General features: G+C 42.6%; 1 protein-coding gene across 1 annotated transcript in view; it reads right to left on the bottom strand.

The window, feature by feature from the left end:
• lama4 (laminin, alpha 4) overlaps nt 1-14,250 on the bottom strand; it is a 184,879-nt gene that overhangs the window by 28,499 nt on the left and 142,130 nt on the right. Inside the window, exon 31 of the mRNA XM_060850742.1 lies at nt 12,541-12,693. Coding sequence (XP_060706725.1) covers nt 12,541-12,693 — 153 coding nt within the window. The remainder of the gene's footprint in view (nt 1-12,540; nt 12,694-14,250) is intronic.

Below are 14,250 nucleotides of genomic sequence, written 5' to 3'. Positions count from 1 at the left end.
TCTCCCATACACCAGCTCCTCAGCCATGCATTCATGTGCTCTATCCTCCTATTCCTGCCCTCACTCGCTCATACCACTGGGAGTAATCCAGGTGTTACTATCCTGAAGGACCTCCTTATTAAATTTCTGCCTAACTCTCTGTAATCTCCCTTCAGAATCTCAACCTTTTCCCTTCCTATCTCATTGGTTCCAATGTGGACAATGACCTCTTGCTGGCCCCTCCCTGCTGTGAGAACATTCTGCACCCTCTCTGAGTCATCCTAGATCCTGGCACCAGGGAAGCAACACACCATTCTGCTTTTTCGCTGCTGGCCACAGAAACATCTGCCTGTACCTCGGACGAGAGACTCCCCTAACACAATTGATGTCTTGGAAGTTGTCGTACCCCTCGTTGCATTAGAACCAGTCTCAATATGCTGTTCGTGCTAATCCGTGTATTTTCCAAAACAGCATACCTGTTCGAAATGGGTATATCCATAAAAGACTCCTACTCTATGTGCCTACCTCTCTTACCTTTCCTGGAGTTAACTCATCTATGTAACTGTATCTGAGACTTTCCCCCCCTTCCAATAACTGCCATCCATCACATACTGTTGCTGTTGCAAATTCCTCATCGCTTCTATCTGTCTCTACAACCGATCCACTTGATCTGATAAGATTCGCATCGAACAGCATTTATGGCAGATATAATCCACAGTAACCCTTAATCTCTCTTTAAACTCTCACATCTGACAAGAAGTACATATTACTGTACTAAAGGCCATTTTTGCTCCTTCACAATCTACAGACCCAGAAAATAACACCGTCTTATCCCTCTACAAGCACTGCCCCTGGTTAAATTAATAGTTATGGCTTATATTTTAAGTTTAATCAAGAGACTTATCTCCAAAAATATGTAATCAAGAAAGAACCCACTCTACTCACTACTGCAGCCTTTTAATTGGACAGACTTAAAACAACGATTAACTTATCTGATTCTGTGTTGTGAACTTTGCCCAAACAGTTCTTCCAAGATTAGTTGTGAAATCCACTGTTAGTTCATTTTCCCAGACGCACTCCGATGTCCAGCAACACATGAATTCAAAAACAGCAAAGGCAGTAACCATGCAGGTTCTCTCTTTCTCTCTCTCTCTCCTGCACTGACCTCACCATGTGCTTCCTTTGTCTGTTCTTCTCCCTTTTAAAACTGCTGTTGTTTTGACTTCTATTTTCCAAAGTTCCAAAACAATGCAACAGCATATAAAACAGTAATTGCTGCTCCTGGAATTTGAGGAAATCACCTCCAGCACCTAAAATACCTCAAAAAAAAGGTGCAGCTGTTACAGCCAGAAATTTTTCCCATCCTGACTCTTCACTGCTGTCTGAAATGGCCCAGGAAATTACTCAATTCAAGAGCAACTAATGGTGGACAACAAATGCTTGTTCGGGGACTGGAACCCACATTCAATGACAGAATATTAAAAAGGTAGAAGCTGACCCATACAAAACCTGCCAATTTTGTACTGTAAATGAATCGTATAGGCTCTCAATTGAAACTAGCCAAAGTCTTCAGAAATAGTGGATGAATTTGGAATTTGAGAATGATCTTTCATTTGTTTTGCCTTTGCCAGGGAACAGATTGCTGCCACGTTAAAGATGATCCCGCATGAAGGAAATCTCAGTGAACTCGTAACCCAATGCAGACTCCTGAGTCCTCACTCTGCTGCCTCAGACACCCAGCACAGATGTACTGTTGAACCACTGCTTCGAGTCTCTGCAACAGGTCAAATAACAGTGCGACAGAAATGAGCATAGCAGCCCTGAGACTTCTCGCTACATTTAGCCCTCAACTGTGCTTCGTCTCAGAGTACCTGTTTCAATCCAACCTCAACAGAGGAGGCCACTCTAAGCCACACAACGCCCCGTGCAGGTGTGCCCTTCAAAAGCTTTCATCTCCAGAGCTTTGGCACACAATATGTACCCATGGCAAAGCCAAAAGTGAGTCACCAAGCCCACAGACTGCAAAATCATCATTCTTATTCAACCATGTCTAACTAATGATGCACGTCACACAAGGCAAATCACAGCTGGGCTCACACAATTCATCTACTTCAATACAAAAAATTTTGTAGCAATACAGCTAAAAGCAGGGTTGGGGTCATCAGTGCCAAAAGTCTTTGATCTGTTTGTGCAAACAGATCAATAAAAAAAAGTCATCTTTTACCACCACTTGAGTGGTCCAAGCAGTGAACACACATCTTGTGTAATCATTTGCCTCACCAAAGCAACCAAACTGAAACACAACCTCAAGCTTATAGATCTCAGCTCATTGTTAAAATGCTTCATATCACAATGACTATTTCTGCATTCAGAGAAAATAGTCATTCTGAACCTTAAGAAGTGACTCAACCTGTCTATGTTTATTGTTTGGGATAGCTTAATTTAAAATAAGATCATTTCATTCTTTGAGGAGAAATAAATGTAGGATTTAATTATTCAATTGTTTTGTGCTTGTCTATTTCTATTTGTTCACTTTGTTGTGCTTGCTCCGAGTTCAACCTGGGTGTGGTGACTGAGGAACAGAAACTAAATATAAGCATGAGTATTGGCATGAGACTAGAGACATTTTAAAAGTAATGGAAATGAAACACTTTTTTAGACAAAGAACTGCTGTCATCTTTAAAGATTTCTAAGACACAAAGCACAACACGTGTAGTAAATGCATTCCATATAAAAGCAGACAGATGTGCTGCCAAGGCGGTAGTGTGCTTCTGTAGCTTCAGCCAGTCACAGTTCACTCGAGATGTCCAGGATATTTGCACAGTCAGCCTAATGGTGGCAGGAGGGGTGCACATTGTGCCCTAGCAGAAGACTTCTTCAAGCATCAGGAAAAGTGGCTAATGAATGATGTTTAAAAGGAAAATGAATTTTCCATGCTGTTTGCTATCCAATGACAACATAAGCATAGATCAGTACTTGGATCTATGATGTTGTGGCCATTATGGAGGACTTGGATATCACAGGGGCAGGAATGGTTGTTGGCTGTTCCAGGGATTAGATGTTTCAAAAAGAATGGGGCCGGGGTGGTTTGGAGGTAAAAGAGGTAGTGTAGTGGCACTGCCGGTCAGGAATATTATCACAGCTGCAGATAGGGAGGTCATCGAGGAGGGTTTGTCTACAGAGTCAGAATGGGTTGAAGTCAGAAAAGGAAAGGAGCAGTTACTTTATTGGGAGCTTTCCTCAATAGCAACAGAGGCACAGAGGAGTAAATTGGGAAAGATATTGGAATTGTGCAGAAGTAACAAGGTTGTTGTCATTGGTGATTTTAACTTCCCTAATATTGATTCGAAACTCCTTAGTCCAAATAGTTTGGTTGGAGCAGTTTTTGTCAGGTGTGTCCAGGGATGATTCCTGACTCAATATGTAGATAGGCTGACTAGAGAGAGGCCATATTGGATATAGTGCTTGGCAACGAATCGGGCCAGGTGCGAGATCTCTCGGTGGGAGAGCACTTCAGTGTTAGTGATCACAACTCCATGACCTTAATGTAGTTACAAAGAGGAATACAAGCAGACGGTATGGGAAAGTATTTAATTGGGGGAGGGGGAAATACAATGCTTTAAGCAGGAACTGGGGTGCCTAAATTGGGAACAGATGTTCTCAAGGAAATGCACGACAGAAATGTGGAATTCGTTAAGGGAGCACTTGCTTATAGTGCTGGATAGGATTGGCCTACTATGGCAAGGAAGTGATAGTAGGGTTGAAGGAACACAGCTAACTAGACTACACCACTTCCCACCCTACCTCCTGTAAAAACACCATCCCTTATTCTTAATTCCTCTGCCTCCACCGCATCTATTAGATTAGATTAGATTAGATTAGATTACTTACAGTGTGGAAACAGGTCCTTCGGCCCAACAAGTCCACACTGACCCACCGAAGCGCAACCCACCCATACCCCTACATTTACCCCTTACCTAACACTACGGGCAATTTAGCATGGCCAATTGACCTGACCCGCACATCTTTGGACTGTGGGAGGAAACCGGAGCACCCGGAGGAAACCCACGCAGACATGGGGAGAACGTGCAAACTCCACACAATCAGTCGCCTGAGGCGGGAATTGAACCCGGGTCTCTGGCGCTGTGAGGCAGCAGTGCTAACCACTGTGCCACCGTGCCACCCACATTCTGCTCCCAGGATGACCAATTCCACCTCAGAAAGTCCCAGATGGCCTCTTTCTTCCATGATTGCAACTTCCCTTCCCATGTGGTTGATGATGTCCTCCAGCGCATATCCTCCACTTCATACACCACCGCCCTTGAAACCTCACCCCTCCCAATGTAACAAGGACAGAACCCACCCCACCAATGTCCACATACATCGCATCATCCTCCTTGACTTCTGCCACCCCAAATGGACCCCACCACAAAAGATATATTTCCCTCCCTACACCCATCAGCATTCCAGAGAGACCACTCCCTCCGCGACTCCCTCGTCAGGTCCATGCCCCCAACAGTCCACACCCTTCTCTGCCACCACAGGAAGTGCAAAACCTGCTCTCACACTACTCCCCTCACCTCCGTCCTAGGCCCCAAGGGATCCTTCTACATTCATCAGAAATTTACCTGTACCTCTACCAATATCATCTATTGCATCCATTGCACCCAGTGTGATCTCATCTACATCGGGGAGGCAGAATGCCGTCTTGCAGATCGTTTCAGACAACATCTCTGGGGCACCTGTACCCACCAATCCGAACGCCCCCTGGCTGAACACTTCAACTCCCCCTCCCACTCCTTTAAGAACATGCAGGTCTTGCACGTCCTCCACTGTCAAACCATTACCAGCGATGCCTGGAGGAAGAATGTCTCATATTCCGCCTTGGGACCTTGCAACCACACGGGATAAATGTAGATTTCAACAGCTTCCTCATTTCCCCTCCCCAACACTATTTCATTCCCAAGCCTCCAAATCGGCACTGCCCTATGGACCTATCACCTCCTCTCTCACCTTCATCTCCCTATCGCTTTCTCAGCTACCTTCCCCGTTAACCCACTCCCTCCCATTTATCTCTTGGTCCTGGCTCACAAGCCTCATTCCTGATGAAGGGCTTATGCCCAAAATGTCAATTCTCCTGCTCCTCGACTCCTCCCTGACAAGGAATGTGAAATATCTAGTCAAGAGTAGGAAGGAAGCTTACTTCAGGTTGAGGAGGAGAAAGTGAGAACTGCAGATGCTGGAGATCAGAGTTGAGAGTGTGGTGCTGGAAAAACACAGCAGGTCAAGCCGCATCCGACGAGCAGGAGAATCAACGTTTCAGGCAAAAGCCTGACCTGCTGTCCTTTTCAAGTGCCATACTCTCAACACTTAAGGTTGAGGAGGCAAGGATCAAGCAGGGCTCTAGAGGGTTACAAGGTAGCCAGGAAGAAACTGAACAATGAGCTTAGGAGACCTAGAAGGCGGCATGAGAAAGCTTTAGTGGGTAGGATTAAGGAAAATCCTAAGGCATTCTACGTCTATGTGAGGAACAAGAGAATGGCCAGAGTGAGGGTAGGGCCAATCAAGGATAGTGGAGGGAACCTGTGTCTGGAGTCAGAGGAGGTGGGAGAGGTCCTTAATGAACATTTTGCTTCAGTATTTACTATTGACAGGGACCTTGTCATTTGTGAGAACAGTGTGAAACATGTTGATTTGCTCAAATAGGTTAATGTTAAGAAGGAGAATGTGCTGGAGATTTTGAAAAATATAGGGACAGATAAGTCCCCTAGCCCAGATGGGATATACCCAAGGTTTCTACAGGAAGTGAGGGAAGAGATTGCTGCACCTTTGGTGGTGATCTTTGTGTCCTCACTGTCAACTGGAGTTGTGTCAGATGCCTGGAAGGTGGAAAATCTGATTCCCTTGTTCAAGAAAGGGAATAGGGATAATCCTGAAAAATACAGACCAATCAGTTTTACATCGATGGTGGGCAAAGTATTGGAGAGGTTCTGACAGACAGAATTTATGATTACTTGTAAAACCATAGTTTGATTAGAGAAAGTCAGCATGGCTTTGTGATAGGCAGGTTATGCCTCACAAGCCTTACTGAATTATTTGAGGATGTGATAAAACACATTGATGAAGGTAGATCAGTGGATGTAATGTACATGGATTTTAACACGGTGTTTGATAACGTTCCCTATGGTAGACTCATTCAGAAAGTAAGGAGGCATGGGATAAAAGGAAATTTGGCTGTCTGCATACAGAATTGGCTGGCCCATAGAAGACAAAAGGAGGTGGTAGATGGAAAGCCTGGTGCTCAGTGACCAGTGATGTTCCGCAGGGATTTGTACTGGGACCTTTGGTCTTTGTGCTTTTTATAAATGGCTTGGATGAAGAAGTGGAAGGATGGGTTAGTAAGTTTGTCGATGACACGAAGGTTGGTAGAGTGGTGGATAGTGTGGAGGACTGTTGTAGGTTGCAATGGTACATTGACAGGATGCAGAACTGGGCTGATAAGTGGTAGATGGAGTTCAACCTGGAAAAGTGTGAAGTGATTCATTTTGGAAGGTTGAAGTTGAATGCAGATTACAGGATTTTTGGCAGTGTGGAGGAACAGAGGGATCTTGTGGTCCATGTCCATAGATCCATCAAAGTTGCCACCCTAGTTGATAGGGTTGTTAGGAGTTCATATGGTGCGTTGGCTTTCATTAGCAGGGGGATTGAGTTTAAGAGCCACAAGGTTAGGCTGCAGCTCAAGAGAGCCCTGGTTAGACCACGTTTAGAATATTAAGTTCAGTTCTGGTCACCATATTATAGGAAGGATGTAGAAGCTTTAGAGGGGGTACAGAGGAGATTTACCAGGATAACTGCCTGGACTGGAGGGCATGTCTTATGAAGTAAGGTTGAGGGAGCTAAGGCTTTTCTCATTGGAACAAAGAAGGATGAGAGGTGACTTGAGAGAGGCATACTAAATGATGAGAGGCAGAGATAGAGTGGATTGCCAGAGTCTTTTTTTCCCAGGGTGGAAAAGGCTATTATGTGAAGGCATGTTTTTAAGGTGACTGGAGGAAGGTTTAGGGAAGATGTCAGAAGTCGGTTCTTTACACAGAGTGGTGTGTGCGTGGAATGCACTGGCTGGGGTGGTATTAGAGTCAGGTACATTAAGGACAATCCAATATGGAGGACGGGAAAACTTTCTGGCTGCAACAGCTGCTCCTTTTTTTTTAGGTATTTTAGGTGTTGGAGGTGATTTCCTCAAATTCGAAGAGCAGCAATTACTGTTTTATATGCTTTAGCGTTGTTTTGGAACTTTGGAGAAAAAAAATCAAAACAACAGCAGTTTTACAAAGGGAAAGGAACAGAAAAAGGAAGCACAGGGTGAGGTCAGTGCAGGAGAGAGAGGGAGAGAAAGAAACGAACACCGCAGTGAATTTGAACCTGCACAGTTACTGCCTTTGCTGTTTGAAAACATGTATCACTGCACATCAGAGTGCGTCTGGGAAAATTAACAAACAGTGAAATTCACAACTAATCTTGGAAGAACCTGTCTGGAAGAAGTCACAGCACAGAAACAGAAGTGAATTTTTAAGTGTGGCCTTATAGTAAGTCTGCAGTAGTGAGTAGAGTGAGTTCTTTCTTGATTACATGTTTTATTGAGAAATGTCTCCTGATTAAACTTAAAATATAAGCCATGGTATTAATTTAACTTGTAGCAGTGTTTTGTAGAGGACTAGGGTGGTGCTATTTTCTGGGTCTGTAGATTGTGAAGGAGCAAAAATAGCCTCTAGTAGAGTGATATGCTCTTCCTGTCAGATGTGGGAGTTTAGGGAGAGTTTACAGGTTACTGAGGATTATATCTGCAAAAAATGCCGTTGGTTGCAAATCCTATCGGATCGAATGGACAGTTAGAAGCAATGCAGAATTTAGAAGAGCAAGGGGATGTGATGGATGGCAGTTATAGGAAGGGGGAAAGTCACAGATACAGTCACATGGATGGGTTAGTTCCAGGAGAGGTAACAGAGGTAGGAAGCTAGTGCAGGTGTCTTCTGTGGCTGTCCCATTTCAAACAAGTACACTGTTTTGGAAAGTGTAGGAGATGATGGATTCTCGGGGGAATATAGCAAAAACAGCCAAGTTTCTGGTATTGAGACAGGGTCTAATGCAATGAGAGGTACGTCAGGTTCCAAGACATCAATTGTGTTAGGGGACTCTCTAGTCCGGGGTACATTTCTGCGGCCAGCAACAAAAAAGCAGAATGGTGTGTTGCTTCCCTGGTGCCACAGGATCAAGGATGTCTCAGAGAGGGTGCAGAATGTTCTCAAGGGGGAGAGGGACAAGCAGGAGGTCATTGCACACATTGGAACCAACGAGATAGGAAAGGAAAAGGTTGAGATTCTGAAGGGACATTACAGAAAGTTAGGCAGGAATTTAAAAAGGAGGTCTCGAGAGTAGTAATACCTGGATTACTCCCAGTGCTATGAGCTAGTGAGGACAGTAATAGGAGGACATAGCAGATGAATGCATGGCTGAGGAGCTGGTGTATGGGAGAAAGATTCACATTTTTGGATCATTGGAATCTCTTTTGGGGTAGAAGTGACCTGTACAAGAAGGACAGATTGCACCTAAATTGGAAGGGGATTAATACTGGCAGGGAGAATTGCGAGAGCTACACGGGAGGTTTTAAACTTGTAAGGTGAGGAGGGGCGAGAGGGAGCGCAGGGAGATTGTGAGGAAGGAAAACAATATGAGACTGGTACAGTTGAGAACAGAAGTGAGTCAAACAGTCAGGGCAGGCAGGGACAAAGCAGAGAACGAGGTAGGACTAATAAATTAAACTACATTTATTTCAATGCAAGGGACCTAACAGTAAAGGCAGACGAACTCAGGGCATGTTAGGAACTTGGGACTGGGATATCATAGCAATTATAGAAACATGGCTCAGGGATGGGCAGGACTGGCAGCTTAATGTTCCAGGATACAAATGCTACAGGAAGGATAGAAAGGGAGGCAAGACAGGAGGGTTGGGGGGGGGGGGGGGGGGGGGGGGGTGACGTTTTTGATAAGGGATAGCATTACAGCTGTGCTGAGGACGGATATACCTGGAAATACATCCAGGGAAGTTATTTGGGTGGAACTGAGAAATAAGAAAGGGATGAACACCTTATTGGGATTGTATTAGAGACCCCCTAATAGTCAGAGGGAAATTGAGAAACAAACTTGTAAGGAGATCTCAGCTATCTGTAAGAATAATAGGGTGGTTATGGTAGGGGATTTTAACTTTCCAAACATAGACTGGGACTGACATAGAGTTAAGGGTTTAGATGGAGAGGAATTTGTTAAGTGTGTACAAGAAAATTTTCTGATTCAGTATGTGGATGTACCTACTAGAGAAGGTGCAAAACTTGACCTACTCTTGGGAAATAAGGCAGGGCAGTAGACTGAGGTATCAGTGGGGGAGCATTTTGGGGCCAGCAACCATAATCCTATTAGTTTTAAAATAGTGATGGAAAAGAATAGACCAGATCTAAAAGTTGAAATTCTAAATTGGAGAAAGGTTTCTTTTGATGGTATTAGGCAAGAACTTTCAAACTCTGATTGGGGGCAAATGTTCGCAGGTAAAGAGACAGCTGGAAAATGGGAAGCCTTCAGAAATAAGATAACGAGAGTCCAGAGAAAGTATATTTCTGTCAGGGTGAAAGGGAAGACTGGAAGGTATAGGGAACGCTGGATTACTAAAGAAATTGAGGGTTTGGTTAAGGAAAAGAAGGAAGCATTTGTAAGATATAGACAGGAATAGATCGCGTGACTCCTTAGAAGAATATAAAGGCAGTAGGAGTATACTCAAGAGGGAAGATAGTTTTGGCAAATAGAGTTAAGGAGAATCCAAAGGGTTTTTACAAATACATTAAGGACAAAAGGGTAACTAGGGAGAGAATAGGTCCCCTCAAAGATCAGCAAGACGGCCTTTGTGTGGAGCCGCAGAAAATGGGGGAGATACTAAATGAGTATTTTTCATTAGTATTTACTGTGGAAAAGGACATGGAAGATATAGAATGTAGGGAAATAGATGGTGACATCTTGAAAAATGTCGGTATTACAGAGGAGGGAGTGCTGGATGTCTTGAAATGCATAAAAGCGGATAAATGCCCAAGACCTGAAGCTAGAGAAGTGATTGCTGGCCTCTTGCTGAGATATTTGTATCATCGATAGTCACAGGTGAGGTGCCGGAAGACTGGAGATTGGCTCACATGGTGCGACTGTTTAAGAAGGGTGGTAAGGACAAGCCAGGGAACTTAGACCAGTGAGCCTGACATCGGTGGTGGGCAAGTTGTTGGAGAGAATCCTGAGGGACAGGATGTACATGTGTTTGGATAGGCAAGGACTGATTAAGGATAGTCAACATGGCTTTGTACATGCGAATTCATGTCTTACAAACTTGATCGAGTCTTTTGAAGTAACAAAGAGGATTGATCAGGGCAGAGCGGTAGATGTGATCTATATGGACTTCAGTTAGGCGTTTGACTAGGTTCCCCATGGAAGACTGGTTAACAAGGTTAGATCTCACAGGGAGAACTGGATACAGTTTGGATACTGAACTGGCTCAAAGGCAGACTACAGAGGGTGGTGGGGGAAGGTTGTTTTTCAGACTGGACGGCTGTGAACAGTGGAGTACCACAAGGATCGGTGCTGGGTCCACTACGTTTCATCATTTATGTAAATGATTTGGATGTAAGCATAAGAGGTATAGTTATTAAATTTGCGGTTGACACCAGAATTGGAGGTGTAGTGGACAGCGAAGAAGGTTTTCTCAGATTACAACAGGATCTTGATCAGATGGGCCAATGGGCTGGGATGTGGCAAATGGACTTAATTCAGATAAATCTGAGGTGTTGCATTTTGGGATTTATACACTTAATGGTAAGGTCCTAAGGTGTGTTACTGAACAAAGAGACCTTGGAGTGCAAGTTCATAGCTCCTTGAAAGTGGAGTCGCAGATAGATAGAATAGTGAAGAAAGCGTTTGGTTTGCTTTCCTTTATTGGTCAGAGTACTCCGTACAGGAGTTGGGAGGTCATGTTGAAAGTGGAGTCGCAGGTAGATAGTGAAGATGGCATTTGGTATGCTTTCATTTGTTGGTCAGAGTATTGATTACAGGAGTTGGGCGATCATGTTGCAGCTGAACAGGACATTGGTTTGGCCACTGTTGGAATATTGCATGCAATTCTGGTCTGCTTCCTATCGCAAAAGGTGTTGTGAAACTTGAAAGGGTTCAGAAAAGATTTACAAGGACATTGCCGAGGTTGGAGGATATAGGGAGAGTCTGAACAGGCCTCTCCCTATATAGAGGTTTACAAAATCATGAGGGGACATGGATAGGGTGGGGGAGTCCAGAATTAGATGGCAAAACTTTAGCGTGAGAAGGGAAAGATTTAAAAGAGACCTAACTTTTTCATGCAGAGGGTGGTAGGTGTATGGAATGAGTTGCCAGAGGAAGTGGTGGAGGATAGTACAATTGCAACATTTAAAAGGCATCTGGATGGGTATATGAATAGGAAGGGTTTGGAGGGAAATGGACTAGGAGCTGGCAAGTGGGACTAGATTGGGTTGGGATATCTGGTCGGCACGGATCAGTTGGACCGAAGGGTCTGTTTCCATGCTGTACATCTCTATGACTCTATGAATCTATAGCTTCTAAATCAATGTGTATGGAGTTCGTGGCCTGGAACATTTCCTATGACAGTGAAAACTGTTGGAAGCAGAACAACAGGCAGCACTTCACCTTAGTAGCTATTTTGTTTCCGAACCTGGCAACACTGTGGGACTGCAAAATCTGGATCTCACCCATTTTTTGTAAAGTTGAGGCAATGCAAAATTGTCTATTGCACTGCCTCAATTTTATTTTTCTCTACCCTGGCTATTAAAACTATATAAGTTAATCTGAAGGTACAGTGTGTTCACTTACTTTTAAACACGTTATTTATGAGAAGATTTATAATTTGTATTATTTCTGTTTGGTCATTATTTTATTACAATTAATTACATTTAGGAAAAGCAACAGTTTTGTATTTAAATTACATAAGACAGGGTAAATAAATGGAAATTTAGATTGTAGTATCTGTATCGTGTTTTATTAAAAAAGCCTATTTCAATTAAACACCCATTGTTGCAGAATATTCAACTCAGTTATCTATGATACTGGGAGGGAAATATTTAATTTGAAATTATAACAAAAGAAATCACTCAGATCAACTGTGTTGAAAGCCAAAAGCCTACTTCCTTGTGAAAAGTAGGAGCACTGGATTTACCATGACATATGCACTTGTTTTGTATAATGCTACTGATAAATGGACAGGGGTCCACTTTCTCTACTTTTGTGTGAATAACAAAATACTGTTTGTTTATTTTGCAAGAAGCAACACTGAAACAGTTTTTGTCTCTGAGCAGCTATCTAAGAAACGTTTCTTCGCGGCATTGCCCTTTTTTTTAATGATTTAACATGCTCAGGGCATGAAGAACCTGTCATGAATCTTTTATGCAGCTACCTTCACACATAACAAAGAAATAAAGAAGCTCTGACCTGCTGAGGTAAGCATTGCTGATGCAGCCTGTGAAGTTAACATATTGGTCATGGACTGAACCTCCAAAGTAGAATTTTCCTTTGGGATAGACAGATTCTTCTGTGGAACAATCAACTGTTGTTTGATCCTCGTCGTCCACTATTAATTGGCAACTGAAGAAAAATAGCAGAAAAATATTAATTGTCACAAAGTTACTCTGTCAATGAAGAGTCAGCTTTGGACGAGAATTCAAGGTTGTGTCATTGAGGCACTGCACTGTGAAAATAAATCACAAGTCCAATTTTCAGTGCAATAGAAATTCATAATAAAAGCAAATGCTGACAGACTTGAAATAAAAACAGAAAAAAATCCTCAACAGGTCTAGCAGCAGCTATAAAGAGAGAAACAGATATAATATTTTGAATCCCATAACTCTATTGCGGATCCACCCCAAGTGAGGTGGGTAAAACTGACACACTGGATATCTAAGTGCCAAAATATGGAGCCAATGGACGTTTTGCATGGAGGCAAGTCATTATAATTTCTCCGATTGAGTTTTTGGATAAATGGTGATTATTCCAAGGAATCCGAGAGGACATAACGAGAAAATAAATGTAGTGCATACTGAAAAACATTTGGCTTCATATTTCTGAATATTCATATTTCTAACCTTTGATGACAGTGAATTTTGGAAATACTTGAAAGATACCTAGCTCATAAAGACAAGTATTTTAAATCTTGTTAAAATTAGTTTTCATTGGAGCAACACAATCACTTATGCATAGATCATAAAATATTTGCGAACAGTAGATCAATTGGTAATTGAAGCTATATTTTCTTTTGACTTGAAAAAGTCATTCATGCATCCTTAGTCATGGTATGATGATGATCAGATGATTGTTCCATTGATCAGTCAATCTGTGGCAACAATTCAATGTGTAATTGACTAAAGAAATACAAAAGCGATTTTAAAAAACTTTTTATGCGGATCTAAACTTTTTAGAGTCATAGCAGAAAGTGGTTGAGAAAGTCAGCAGGTCTAGCAGCACCTATGGAGACAAAAACAGAATTAATGTTTTGAGTCCAATTGTTTTTCTATGAAACTCAGAATTAGGAGCCAAAGTCAGCCTTTCAGTGTCCTGAGCCAGCTCTGTCATTAAATAAGATCTTATCGGGTCTGTTGTATTTTCATTTCCGACCATCCCTGATAACGTTGATTCACTTGTGGAACAAGAATCTATCTTCACTATTCAATTATGTCCTCCACTGAGATGTGAGAGAGTGTTCCAAACTCACAAACTCCCGGAGAGAGAAAAAAACTTGACATGTCACTATCCTGAAAGAATGATGCATAATTTTTAAACAGCTCCCATCCCCCACTTTCTGAACTCTCACACAAGAGGAAAAATTCTCTTGTCAAGACCATTCAGGATTTTGTATGCTTCAGGCAAGTCACTCCTCAACACTCATTAGCCTGTCCAACGTTTCCTCTTAAGACAATCTACTCATGCCTGTTATCAATCTAGTAAACTACTTCTCAATTACCTCCAATGCATTCACGTCCTTCCTGAAAAAGGAGACCGAAACTGCACAGTTCTCGAGGCCTCCACATAGAACACAAGCAAAACATCCTTTCCTATATGTTTAATTTTTCTCTGAATGAAGGAAAGCTTTCAATTAGCTTTTGTAATTGTTCTACCTACATACTCATCTTTTGTGACTCATTGCGA

Source organism: Hemiscyllium ocellatum, chromosome 3 (assembly GCF_020745735.1).
Source record: "Hemiscyllium ocellatum isolate sHemOce1 chromosome 3, sHemOce1.pat.X.cur, whole genome shotgun sequence".
Lineage (NCBI taxonomy): Eukaryota > Metazoa > Chordata > Chondrichthyes > Orectolobiformes > Hemiscylliidae > Hemiscyllium > Hemiscyllium ocellatum.
The sequence above is the reverse complement of the archived record's forward strand: the minus strand, read 5'-3'. Positions and strand labels throughout refer to the sequence as shown.